The sequence below is a fragment of the Gossypium hirsutum genome, chromosome D04, assembly GCF_007990345.1.
Source record: "Gossypium hirsutum isolate 1008001.06 chromosome D04, Gossypium_hirsutum_v2.1, whole genome shotgun sequence".
Lineage (NCBI taxonomy): Eukaryota > Viridiplantae > Streptophyta > Magnoliopsida > Malvales > Malvaceae > Gossypium > Gossypium hirsutum.
Window position 1 is genome coordinate 49777469 of NC_053440.1, and position 14859 is coordinate 49792327.

The window sequence follows — 14859 nt, forward strand, 5'->3', positions numbered from 1 at the left end:
GCATCTTTGGCAAAACCCAAATACAAGGAGAAGCCAGCGAGCTATGATTAACCATCTGTCCATCACTTACACCTCCAGTGCCACAAATTCATGCCACCTACAATAGTTAAAAAGTAATATTTATGAAACAAAAATAATAACATTACAAATGGATAGGTCTTCTTACGAGCAATGGTTACTATGGTTAGAACTGTGAAAGATAATATAACTGGTTACATTTGGAGTTGATATCTCAATCCATTCGGGGAATATATATTAGATCAAATCAGAAGTAATTAGACCTCTTAAATTGAGGAAGTGATTCTTGTTGCATTGTTGCATTGGTGACTGGTCTTCAAATATTTTGAGTATCATGGGCTTTATTGGAATATTGTATATGTTTGATTAGTTGATTTATAGATGAAGAATTTATTGTAATTGATTTAGTATGTTAGCAAATCTCGAATGCATATAAATTGTAAAGATTTATATTAGTTTTGTATCGAGAGTTTTTAGCACTTATATGTCCATTGAGGAACTTGTAATTGAGAATGCAAACAAATTTATTTCTTAATTTACAGTCTAATTTTTTAAGGGGAAATGTAAAGGTGAGCAATCTAGATTTTTTAGTATAAGACCGAGGTTGCTATACCAAAATGTGATAGAACTTAAATCTCATGTGATTTAAAGATAATGGATCATCTTACTAAGCATGGCTTCACAACAGTAGGTAAATTGAATTGTGTAAACAACTTGTTTGTGTTTCTCTCTTTATTCTTATTGCAATATTTCATCTTTAGTGGGCATCACAACTAGGACTTCACTTAGCACAACTTCTTTTTTTTTTTGTAATTATAAACTTCAAATTCTAATAAATGATATAATGTAGTTAGTAGAGATTTTTGATATTGATAATTGTCATAAATGAATGAATGAAATTAATGTAGTTGGAATGGTAGAATATAGGCTTTTATCATGAGAACCACCTATTATTCAACCTAAAACAAGAAGAACACTCAAGTTAAAATGATCTTGAAGCACTAACGAAGAAAGGTTAGGCAATACCAATTTTAAGACCCTTAATACTATTTTCTGTGATATGAATGCTCAAGAATTCAAGAGGTTTCAAAACGTAAATCTACTAAACAGATTCATAAAAGTAAAAGTACGAAAAGCATTAAAAATAATGCAAATGCTTACCACCAAATTTGAAACCTTAAAAGATGGAAGACAATCAAACAATTGATGATTTTTATGCTAGTGTAACTTATCTAATCAAGTATTTGCTTTGTGACTAATCTTCTGGTTAATTTTACCCTGTTGAGTTTCAATAGATTTTTATTATTTTATTAAGCAGGAAAAAAAAACCTGCGGTGTTCCATTCGGTTTCTAGAGCTGTCAAGTCTATAATGAAAAGGAAAGAAAGATGAAGAGATAAAAAGATGGGCATTTATCTTGTGCTGGAAAATAAAGATAGAAAGCTCCAAAGCTCTATAATTGACACTCAACTCCATCATCTAATCTCGAACCCCACAGATCCATGCCACGTAGCAATTGCAGGCTTTTTTTCTGATCCATGCTGCACTTAATTGAGTGGGTGTCGTATCTCATATCTCAGCATCCAAATAAAGACTAAATCAAAGATACATCAAATTTCAAGACAATAAACGATGAAAAGCGGCACGAGCTTTCGCCTTTATTGCTGATCTTACAAGGCAACAATGAAATAGACTAGATGTGAAAGTTTACCTCAAATGAGTACGTTTTTTTATTATTTAGTAGCAAGTGATATACATTAAAACTACAACAGCTTAATTAGTTTCATGGTTACATCGAACTTAGCTCTACATCGGGTTCAGATTTCGGTTCTATTCGTACTTGGCCCTTGTAACGATACCGATGAGCAACATAGAGGAAATAAAGGAAATTGAAGGCGCTCATCACTGCTAGAATGTAGTAAAAGTAATCCAATCTGCCAGCATTAATATCATTAGTCAACCAGTCGGGGTGGCCGTGGCCTCCGGTGACATGATGCACAACATTCACTACTATGCTGCTCAAGTAGCTTGAACCAGCCAAGGAGCAAAAGATGAGAGAATTAGCAATGCTTCTCATATGCTCAGGGAACTGCTTGTTGAAGAACTCAATCTGCCCAAGAATGTTGAATGCCTCGCAGAAACCCATGAGAATAAGCTGAGGAGATAGCCAAAAGACCGAGATTGGTGCGGCACCAGGGTGCAATGTAGCTGAGTTCCTTCTCTTCTGTTCGAACACGCCAGCAGCGACCATGGCTAGGATAGAGAAAAAGTTACCGATTCCAATTCTTTGAAGAAGTGTTATCCCACCTTCGTGTTTGGTGATTTTTCGAAGAGATGGGACCATGATTCGGTCATAGACTGGGAGGAAAATCCCAATTGTGAGCATTGATATGACACTTATGGAACCAGCTGGGATTTGGAACTTGGGACCAAGATGCCTGTTCATTTTCAAAGCTTGTGATAAGGTGAATGTTCCCTGTTGTGCCATGGCGGTGAAGCTAATGATACCAGAAGCCCATATAGGGATGATTCTGACAAGGCATTTGACCTCTTCTACATCTTGGATGCTGCACAACCACCTTTTTTTAGGGGAACCATCGTCTTCTAAATCATTCTTGGTTGTTATCGCGGCTTTGTTTAAGAACCTAAGTCAACATCAACCAGTTCATATTATCAACTTTTACCATGAAAGAAACAATGTATATGTTGACAGTGTTTTAAGTTTTAGTGATAAGATAGATGACCTGAACTGGTAGGTGAGGGGTAGCTTTGACAACACGTATTCCTTTAAAGGAGGATCATAGAAAACTCCAAATTCCTGTCCCTCTGCAGGAAGCCTAAGATGTCGTTTGTTGTAAGCAGCAACAAACACTTGGGCAATGCTTGAAAAAATGCTTCCTTGGGGCTTCACATGCACATAAATTCTGGTTCCGATGAGAAACAAAACAATTGAAGCAGCCATGAGGAGAGTGGGGATTCCAAGGCCTAGAACCCAGCTCACTGAGTCTTGAATATAAACCACAAGGGTTAAAGTGAGCAGTATGACCAATGTGAATGTGGTGTAGTACCAATTGAAGAAGCTGTTGATCCCTTTCGCCCCTTCTTCAGTGGTTGGATCAAACTGATCAATCCCAAAGGGAATGCTGCAGGGTCTTATCCCACCAGTTCCAATTGATAAGAGGCCTAACCCTGTTAGCAGTACTCCCAGTTGAGCCTTGCTTGGACTAATGCAGTGACCATGTAATTGCTGCTCAGCTGGGCATTGTGGAGGCTGGAGCTGTGGGATCCAAGCCGTCAAAGTTATCGTCAGCATTCCCTGTCAACGTAAAATATAAGAGTCAGTGGTCAAATGACTAGTTTCTATATTTTTTTATTTGACATTTGACATTTGACATTTGAATTATCCTCTAGAGCCAAGACGTTCTCTAATCATTGAAGATTTGTTAATATAAAAAAATTGGAACAGATGGAGAATTTATAAAAGCTAACTTTTTAAATTGGACATACTTTTTTTATCATGGTCCCCCTCCTAATGATTTTTTTTCTTAACAAAAATTAATATAATTATAAGATATATTAAAGATAATTATGAATTTCAAATATAAACTAAATAGACAGACAAACATAAATATTAAATTATGGCCTAATTTTCCATATTTGTGAAAAGATATTTTAGGTACATATATCACACTAATTAACTATGTCAAAATTGTTGTCGTGAGAAAAAGATATTATATATTCTTTTGGGTGCTGTATTATTATTGATAATGATGTATAATGAACAAAGACAATGTTTGTAAATCATATATGGTTGGTTGGCTCAAAGGTTGATAAATAAATTAGTGGGTAATGCAAATTGAATAATTTAGTTTATGTTAGTCTAAATGAACCAAAAGTTACATAAATTTGACAATCAATCTAATTTTTTATTCATATATTGGTGTAGCATCCAGATAAAAAAAATATTTACATAACAAATACTAACCTAACTTGAGCTAATGGTATCTCTGTCACATGCATGAATTTTGATGTTGCCATTAATATCATCGTGTTGGACCGAGATATTGCATTCAATTCGGGGCTAGATTTCCAACAAGAAACTACATGCATAGCAGGCAAATTTAGACCCACTGTTTAACCTCAGCGACAGATATGATACGTGTCTGTAGTTTTTTCTTTTGCAAGGGTAAAAAATCTTGCAAGTCAAGACCAAGATCTCCTTTCCCTTGTACGAATTATCATCATCAAGGCAAAAAATTCGAGAAGATGGTGACCTTTGTTCACCTTCTAGATTATATTTAATGAAAAATGAAATTATTTACTGTATATCAACACTGGTGTTACTAAACTCTTACCAGAAATGAAGCGACGGATGCGACAGCAATGGTGGCGAATCTACCGACGTAGGCATCAGAGATGAAAGCACCGATGAGTGGTGCGAAGTTAGATACACCAGACCAGATATTGAGTACATTGGAAGCTGAAACTTGGTCCATGTTAAACTTTTTCATCAAATACACCATGAAATTTGACAACAACCCAATCGTTGCAAATCTCTCAAACGTTTCATTCCCTGCACCACCACCACCCACAGTGTTTTTTTTTTTTTTGCAATATGTTAAAACTAAACGACAACTATAGCATTAAATAAATCAGATTCCCTAGAAAGGAGAGAAAAAAAAAGTTGAATTAAACCTAAAATGAAAGGCATAGCTTTCCATCCTCCAGGCTGTTTCTGCTCTGATGACACAGCATTTCCCTTGGTTCCTTGTTGTGGAGAGGCTGGTTTTTTGAACCCTTTTGAGCAGAAATATAGGAAAAAGGAACTGGATTTCTCTTTGATGCTCTTCACCACCATATTTGCTTTAAGGTAAGTTTAGGTGTTATTGGAAAGCATGTGGAGATTTTTGGGTTACCTATGCAATTGCACAACCTAATATATATATAGATAAGCTTTCGTTAAAGGAGGTGGGGGTAGATTTAATGGCTGACGAAATAAAGGAGTGAAATGTAAACCGCATGTGCAGACAAAATATGACTAACAATTCCGTGCCTTCTATATATGGACGGACCCAAAATCTGAAACTTGCCCACCTTGTCCTTCCAAAACAAGGCTTGGAATTTATGAAATATACTGTAACGTAGTAGTATGTTTTGTATTTCTTTTTAATGAAAAAACCATTACAACCTACTTTCAATTATGCGTGTTTCAAATAATTGCAAGCCTCTTTTTTTCGCCAACCACCATTGTTTTAAATAGTCTGTGTTTTTGTTGTTTTCTTTAGATACGTGATGAATTAACTATTGTATTGTTTTAACCGATAATTATTAGATTCTTCTGATTAAAGTACAATTCAATATAACTTGTATTACTTTTAAACTGTCTGAAAGAATAATCACACCGTTAAATTCTCGATAAAGTGCAATCATCAAACCATGTGTTTTGTATTTTTGCTCTTTCATCATATTATTGATATTCATTACATTCTATACCACAATAAATAGTATTCATATATGTATATACATGTATATATATGATTTCCGTTTTTTTCCTGCTGACCTATAGTTTAGATTCGTCCTACCCTAGAAGCACCACCACTACTACTAGTATTAGTTTATGAACCGTAGAACTAAGGAGAAGTTGGGTGAAACTGTCGTGGAGTTTCATGTCCTGCAAGTTGGGTTGTATTTTATTTTATTTATTAAAATAAATGAATTAGTCTTTATAGAGTAAATTGGTCATTTTATTAAAAAATTATCTATTTTTATTATTAAAAAATGGTCTATATACATATATTAGTATAATATACACATGGCACGCAGTGTATTATTATCTCTGCCACGCTAATTTTTAACAATACAAATAAATAATTTCTAATAGAAAAATCAATTGATTTTTCAATTAATATATAAGAATTAAAAATAAAATAGAATCTGATTTTTAATATAATGTGAGACCATTTTCATGATTGAAAAGCTAAACTGAAGTGACCATTTGGAATACTTCAACCAGAAAGGTGTATTATGATTTATAGTTTTTATTGGTCATACATTACAAGTGAATAACTAGATGTTTACAATTTTTAAGATTAGATCTTCTTTCACGTATGTGAAAAACTAACTTAATTATTTAAAAGAGTAAAATATACTTTAATTTTATGTTATTTTTGTGTATGTAAAATTTAATTTTATACACATATTTTCAGAATTTCAGGTTTTTAGTTTTTAATTAAAAATTTCAAGTTCAATTTTGTCGGTATTATATTTGGAATAAAAAAATACTCATTTGATAGCTATGTAATAAATAAAAAATCTTATAATGGACTTGATTTTAACATGAAATTTTTAATAGGGTTAATAAATAAACTTTCATTTTTAAATCTAAAAAGTATAATGATTAAATTCTTAAAAATAGAAATAGAGAGACCAAATTTCAAATGTATGAAGAGTACAAGAATTTAACGTATATTTTAACCTATTTAAAACTACTCAATTCGAAATAACTACTATGATTTTTTCAATTGTTGAGATCTACTATACTCCTTATGATACGTTTGATTCAAGAAACGAAATGGGAGTAACTCAAATACTAACTCCGTAAGCAAAATAATTTATATACTTGTCAATTTGTATACCAACCTATTACAGATAGACTGATAATTGAAATAAATCTGAAAAGGGTCCACATGTGATGAGGCTTAACTAGAATAAAATCTGAATTTAAAACTTACATATATGTAAATGAGCATAATAAAACTTGAACTTGAGTACTTAAAATCTTAGGACCACTGCTTTTACCAACACTACCAAAACTTCATTGACTAATTTAGTTTTAAGTACTTTTGTTTACTCAAAATTATCGCTCCATTTTTAAATTGGTCATTCTTAATTTGAAGCTTAATTCTTTCGGACATCACTGTTAAATAACTTTTTTTTTTTGTTACAGGCCATGAAAGTTGATTTTGCTCGGCTAGAAGTCTGCATGGAGTTGCTGGAATTATACAGGGAAGTTATGCAGTTTTCAGGGGTTACTACATAAGAGAAATCCACTTTATTTATCACGAGTTTTGAGAAATATGAGGGAATCCTTTTTTCTTATTTACAATAACTTTCTATCTAACCGATCAACAATTCTTCTATTTACAATAAGGTATTTAGTAAACAGTTTAAGTTTTTTTAATTGATTTGGGTACAAATGAAAGATTGAGTAATCAAATCTTCTAATTGTAGTATTTGGTAAATGAAAGTTTGCAAGAACTTGTTGAGCTAAAACCTCCAAACCAAAAAACACCGGGATGAGCAACTTTTTCACAGCTACTTGGAAATGAGATATGTGGAATGACATATTTGACCATGCTTGCTAAAAAATTACTTTCTTTGCCACATATTCTTAAATCTAATGAGATATGTGGAATGAGATATATATCTATTTCTTGAATATTTATATACTCTTAATTTATTTTCAATTTACTTGTGTAAAACTGATTTCTTATGCAACTTTATATTAATTGAAATATGCTACTTGACAAATTTATTCAGAACGTGACATAATTATCACTAATTTACATACTAAGAACATGACATGATTATCACTAAGGATATAGTTGACAATTATATTGATACACTATTAATATTTATCAATTTCCACAGAGTCAATATTTGCAAATAAGGAACTTAAGAAATTTATTTATTTAATTTTTTAAAAATATTCACTAATTAATTTCCATAATAAATATTTTAACTCCTTGCTAATTTTCACCCAATAAAAACTAAAATATTATAAACAAATAAATATTTAACAATAAAATGTGTCATACATTTATTTGTCATTTTACACATTTCAATTTTCAGCTATCAGCTAAATTTTACCAAATAATTTTAAATAAATAAATAATAAAATCAATTAATAGAATTAGTTAATCATGTAATTAGGTTTGTCTTTTTCTTATTATTTGTAAAATATTGATTATAAAGATCAGTTTCTGAAAATGTCTTTGTTTATAGAAGTATGTAATAATGAGTTGAGTTTTGCTAATAATTTTATATTATGAATGTTACTTTAGTTTTGTTATTAATATGTAAAATTAGTTTTTATAAAGCTATCATATATTGGATAATATACATATAATGTATTAGTTTCATCAGTTTGTATTGGATATTAGTTAAAGTATTTCTCATGTGAAAGGTATATTAGTTCATATAATATGGTTTGGTTAATTTGTATTGGATATTAATTTCAACATTTCACATGTGAAAAGCTTTATATATATATATATATATTTGCTTAGCTACGCTATAAGTTTGACTTTTTTTTGTTTTTTAAAATTAAATAGGTTTAAAGGTCTAAAAAGTTCTCGAATTTTTTCAAAAATAATAATAATTAAATCCCTATTTTTTTTACACAATTGGGCACTTGAACTATCAAAATACAACAAAAAGGTCATTTGACTGTCAAAGCCAAAGCCAGAAAATTTTGTTAGGAGGGCGAAATTAGATTGTAATTTTTTAGGATAGTAAAAATACAATTTCACCATTTTAATAATTTGTATCTTTATAAATTTTAAAGGATTAAAGCAAATTTTTATTATTTTTAGGAGGGACCAAAGTGCAATTTCACCTTTACTAATTTAAAATTTTAAAAATGTTAAAGGGACTAAATAGAAAATTTTCCATTTTAGGGAAGACCGAGGCCCCTACTAGCCTCCTAGCTACGCCCCTGTTGATCGTTAAAGTTAACGGTTCCAAGTTCTTTTTAGGTGTCTCCGCCATATGTCATGTTATAGTTGCGACACGTGGCGAAAAAATGATAAAAATTATTAAAATCAATAAAAATATTAAAAATTATAGAATTATATATAGAAATATATAAAAATATATTCAATTTATGAAAAATTATTAAAATTTGAAAATTACTAAAATATATAAAAATATATAATTTTTTTAATATATATAAAATTTATAAGATTTAACCTCTGCCATATGTTACGTCGTGTGACAAAAATATAAAAAGTTATTATAATCAATAAAAATAATAAAAGTATATAAAAAGTATAATATAGGGAAAATATAAAAATTATAAAAATTTATAGAAAATATTTAAGATTTACTAAAAGTTTAGGAAAAATTTAAAAATTTCAAAAATATATATAAAAAAAGTATTAAAAGTATAAAAATCTAATGGAAATTATTGTAGTTTTGAGTTTTCTATATGTACAAAACAAACAAGTAATTATAATTTAAAACAAAAAAATAGAAAAAATAAATAAAAGAAAGATTGAAATGTTGGATTAAAATCCTCAATTATCGGCACATATGTATAATATATAATACTATTATAAAGTGTAATACAAAATTAAATGATCAATTATGTTATAAGTGTCATAGGTATTAAAGTGGCATGGAAATAATGTGTAGATATCATAAGTAGTTTTTATAATTTGATAAGGGGTCAAATTATAAATACCCAAAACTAATTTAATAATCAGTTATTTTAAAAGACGTAGTGATCCCTAAGAAATAGATATATCTCGTATTTTTTGTTTATTCCCATGAAAGAGTTATACAAAGAGAAAATTTATTTTCTTGGAAGGTCAAAATCAATTGGACTATCTCCAACAATAAATTCAGGTATATTTTTGCATATAATTTTATTCTTAATGGTTTAACATAATAGTTCCTAGTTTATATCAAATTCTTTTGATATTTACATGAAACTATCCCATTGAACCTTTTATTCTTATATATATTAGGATAGTTCAAAGCCTTCCTATTTTTGTGTCATTGTTTCTTTGTTACTTCACTACATTCTTATTTTGAGAGTTAAGAAGCTAAGCTAAGTAATACTAAAAAAATGTATTAAATTGGGACCTCTCATAGTTGGGACCTCTAGATAAATGCAGCTTGTACCTGTCAGTTGCACTCTTCTGCCAACCTCTAACAGTCCCCAACATATAATATTGGTTTAGAGACAATAACTTTAAAGTCAATCGATACCTTAATGTTATACCATTTGATGAAAAATATGCAATCCTCCTTATTTGCGAATTGTTGGCCCACGAACAACTCTTTCGATTCAGGATTTGCCACCAACCGGTAAGTAAGTGTTATATCAGGGTACTTAGGGAACTCGGATGCATGCGCCGCATTGGAATCTACACTTAACATGTGGACCCCAAGGTCATTGCTTATGAAAATGCCATGACTCGTGTTCCTGACCGAAGGGGCGTATACATTTTCATCATCGTTCGTGTCTTCATCGTAGATATCATTCGGGACCTCATCTAGATCTGGGTCACTAAAATCTTCACCCTTGTGATTAGAACGATCATTATTATTAGATTCATCTTCACCATCCACATCGGCATGTACAGACTGTTGACACCATTTTTTTGATGAAAACACGGGGTCGACTTGGATTTTGAAAATGAAAACGAAAAAAAAGGGGAGTCGCTACCAATCTTTTTTGATAAGGTGTGATCGGATCACCTCGAAAAGTGGTTGTTTTTAATAAACGATTTAATTTTATTAAAACAACGAGTTTGGTCCACGAAATTCAGAAAACGGGTTCGGGAGTCGGTTACGCACGAGGATGGATTAGCACCCTCGTAACGCCCAAAATTGGTACCTAGTTGATTAGCTAATGTCTTGATGTCGAAAATTGAGAACTGGGAAGAATTAAAAATACGATCCTTGTATAAAAATGAAAATTTTTGGGAAAAGAAGCATATTTCACGTTAATCGAGAAAAAGAATCATATCCAGTAAGTTAGGACACAATGTCTCGAATTTCCGATACGTAAAAATGCTTGTTTAAAAGATATTTTCGCAATCTTGGATTTAAAAAGGAGATCACGACCATTAAATTAGGACACGGTTTTCTTTTAAATCTCAAGATCATTTAAAACTTGAGTTTGAAAAGATTCGTGCATTTAGATTTAAAACTTGAGTTTGAAAAGATTCGTGCATTTAGATTTATTGTGAAGATCGAAACCCAGTAAGTTAGGGTACGACTTTCTCAAATCTAAATGCAAAATACTGCCTTTATTATTTAAAAAAAATTCATCTCGGGAAAACAACGTGTCATGTCCAATGCGTTAGGACATAACGTATTGAATTCCCGGTAATGAGCTTTTATTATTTTTAAAAGAGTAACCTCGATTATTTAGATTCAACGAAGAATATCAGAACCCAATACGTTAAGGCTTGATTCTCTCGAAGATCCCAAATACCGAGTATTACTTATATTCTTAAAATTTTCCGTTTTTGATAAATCCGAGTAAAAATGGATGTAAGATAATGATAAAGATGATAATGTAAGTAAAATAAAAACAAAGGCTATAAAATAAATTAAAAAGACAAACTAATATAGTACACCATGGCAAACATACAAACAATAATATGAAAGCATTCATTCTAAATAATATGAATACAAATAAAGAAATAAACAAAAAGAAATAAATAAGATGATGTAAATGTAAAAAGATACATATATGAATACATTTTAAAACTATTGTAAATAAACATGTAAACAAGCAAATGCATACACATGTGCGTATATATATATTATAAAAGTTGTATAAAAGTATGTTTTTATATACATGTATTTATAAAAATGTATATAGATATATATAGATAGTTTTATGCTATAAAGTATAAAAAAATATGTACATGTATGAATTATAAAATATATAAAAATATGAGTTTGTACGTATATGTAAATTATATGGAAATATATACATAAAAAAACATATAAGTATGTGTATGTATTCATGAAAATAAAAAAAATATGTATATAAGTATATATAAGAATTATGAAAATAAAAGTAATAAATATATATATGTAAAAATATGTATATATATATTTATAAAAATTAGAAATATATACGTGTATTATAAATATGTATGCATGTATAAATAAATTATAAATATAGGTATGTTTATATGTATGTATATATTACAAAAAAAGTATGTGTATAAGTATATAAAAATATATATAAAAAATATACGTATGTATATATAAGAAATTATAATAATAATAATAATAGTAATAATAATAATAACAATAATAATATGAAATTTGTTAAGAAAATAAACAAAATAGCAAAAGGATTAGATTAAACATTAAAACAAGATTCGGGGGGTTCAAAACGCAAATAAATGAAAAGGGAAGGACTGCTCTGAACACGCATAAAACATAGAGGGACTAGCAAAGCAAATTGCCCTTCCTTTAAAACGACATAGTTCAGGTAAGGATTAAATTGAAAACGCAAAAAATTTCCGGGTAAAATTCAAAATATTAAAAGAACCTAATTTTAAAAGCATTAAAAAGCGGTAGGGCTAAACGTGCAATTAGCCCTTCCGTCAAAAACATGCGGATCCCCTAAGGTAGACAGGTCGGGTCTCGGGTCAGGAGCCCAAAACGACGTCGTTTTGGGGTTGTCCTGACCCTATCAAAAAGGCGCCGTTTCATATCAGTATTTAAGCCTAAATTTTCTGAAAAAATTTCATTCAGCCCCCATTTAAAAAAAAATTCAAAACTCTCCCCTCTCATCTTCTTCCCCAGAATCCGGTAACCGATCCGGCTCACCTCTGCCGTGACTCCGCCGCAAGCGGCGGCCGGAGGTGCAAGAATGGACCTTTTTGGTCTCTTTTTGAAGCCGGCTACTCCTAGGCTATGGGTCTAGGGCTGAATCTCACTAAAGATAAACCAAAAACAAAAAAACAGAGGCGAAACTGCTTGGCTTCCCCTCCTCCGGCGCGGCGCAGGTAAACCCCATTTCCCTTACTCTTATTTTTTTGTATTTAAAAGCGCAAACAAGGTCAAAATGAAACAAACTAACCGATCTAAAAAAGGGCAGTAGTCACCTTTTATTTTTGTTTCTTATTTCTGTGAAAATATTACAAAAAGAAAGAGAAAAAGAAGACCCCTTTTTGGTATTTTTCAATTGAAATTTTCTTTGTATTTCCTTGAATGTTCGTGTAAAAAAAAAGAGGAGCCCCAACCCCTGGTTTTACAATCATCGGTTTTTATAACTGAAAGCAAAGAGAAAGAAAAAAAATCCCCCCTGATTTTGTGGTCTGTTTTTGTCTTCCTTGGTTGCATGTTTTGCAAGTGCAAGTGACGATATGACCATGGCGGTGGCAAGTGGGCAGGTGAGCGGCGTGACAGTGCTGCGGCGCTAGGCAGAGCAAGTGGCCGACCCTAGGTGTAACTATTTTTTGCTGAAGATGGGTTGTGGTGTTTTGGGCTAGGTTTGGGTATTGGGCTCATTGGGCTGGTAATGGTTAGTTGGGTAGTAGGCCTGGTTTGTGGTGTATTGGTAGCTAGGTTTGTGTGTTTTTTGTTTTGTTTGTTAGGCCCGGGCAAATGGGCTTGTACATAGACGATCGTCTATCGAGAGACGCTCTCGAAACTTCCGTACACGGGTCTTGAACTCCATATTGTTGACTTAATGGAGTGGCATCTTAAACGGGCTCCACATCTGCTGACTCAGCAAACAACTGAACGATTTAGTGTTCACCCTTCCAATCAAACAATAAATTATGATCATTGTCTCCACGTCTTCATTGTCTACAAGTTCCATCTCGGTAAATTTGATAGGATTTGACGAAACTAGAAATTTGTAGAAAAGTCTCGACACCCTCCTCCCATAATGTCGAGCAATTTTTGCATTAATATTTTACTTCATATCATCGACAGACACATTTTTATTAAACCTCACTCCTATTTGCTGGGAAGATTCAAATATACAACCAACAACTATTTGTAAAATTACTCCATCGAAATGAACGTATACGAAGAATTGGTTATCCATCTTCGATATTAAATCTGTAAAATTAATTAAAATTAGCTTTTATTTAATAAAATTAAATCCTACTACATAAATATAATTACATAAAAATAAGTACAAACTAACATTATAAACTCGAAGTTTATTTCTGCAGTGCAAAACACAAACTTTTCTTCTTTTCTTTTTTTCTTTTTTTGTTTTCTCCTCTTCTAGTAAGCAAATTTCTTCTTTTCTTTTCTGAAATTGCCACTAAAAACTTCAAAAAAAAATGCAAAACTTCAAAAGAAACATATTTTTGGTTGGGGTTGGGGTATTTATAGTGTATGGTGCCGCCTAACTGCGTCACAAGACCGGCGGTGCCGTCTGACATGTTGGCGGCATCGATTAAAAAATTATTTAAAAAAAGCTGAAGAAAAAGGTTAAAGAGGAAAAAAAAGCTAGAAAAGCAAAAAAGAAAGGGGACTTTTTCAGACTTTTTTTTACTGACACGGTCTTCTTTTTTTTTTTTACTTTTGCCAGTGCCACTTGACACACGGCGAAATCATTAAAAATATTTATTTGATTCCTCGGTATACCTGTATTTTCTCGAGTATTTTGAGAAAAATACATACCAGTGCTGTCTGACACAGTGGTGGCACAAAAAAATTCTTTAAAAAAAACACATGATTGGTTGATAATTTGGGGGGAAAGGGGATGGTGTCATCGGTGTGTCAGGCGATACCGATAAGAACTATTCAAAATAGTCCATTTTCGTAAATAATTATTTTCCTAACCCATTTTTATCATTAATTATTTTTATATTACTTTTGTAAAAAAACCCCTAAATATATAATTTCATCTTGAGAAATAATTATGCCCAACCCATTTAAAAATTCTTTAACCTAAGCCCAATCCATTTAAATAATATATAATAGATTAGGTCTGAGTTTGAAATTCTCTAACTTAAGCTCAACTTATTCAGGAAACAGATTTTTTACTCTTGTTCCCATTTTTCAAGTTTAATGCATTTGTTCAAATGTTCTCGAATTTAAATCGAAACCTTTGAGTTCAACA

At 31.2% G+C, this 14859-nt stretch overlaps 1 protein-coding gene across 1 annotated transcript; it reads right to left on the reverse strand.

The window, feature by feature from the left end:
- Window positions 1-1723: 1723 nt before the first annotated feature.
- LOC107899612 (protein NRT1/ PTR FAMILY 2.13) lies at window positions 1724-4988 on the reverse strand. Its single transcript, XM_016825376.2, has 4 exons — window positions 4713-4988; window positions 4373-4590; window positions 2762-3333; window positions 1724-2662 (listed from the first exon to the last, which is right to left on the reverse strand). The coding sequence occupies exons 1-4, from the start codon at window positions 4873-4875 to the stop codon at window positions 1807-1809; spliced, it is 1809 nt and encodes a 602-aa protein (XP_016680865.1). The 5' UTR covers window positions 4876-4988; the 3' UTR covers window positions 1724-1806.
- Window positions 4989-14859: the final 9871 nt, after the last annotated feature.

Excerpts from the sequence above, each read along its gene's own strand:
- LOC107899612 (XM_016825376.2), bottom strand. The coding sequence starts at position 4,875 with ATGGTGGTGAAGAGCATCAAAGAGAAATCCAGTTCCTTTTTCCTATAT. Across the intron at positions 4,591-4,712 it reads AGCTATGCCTTTCATTTTAG|GGAATGAAACGTTTGAGAGA; the intron begins GTTTAATTCAAC and ends GTGGTGGTGCAG. Across the intron at positions 2,663-2,761 it reads CCCCTCACCTACCAGTTCAG|GTTCTTAAACAAAGCCGCGA; the intron begins GTCATCTATCTT and ends ATGTTGACTTAG.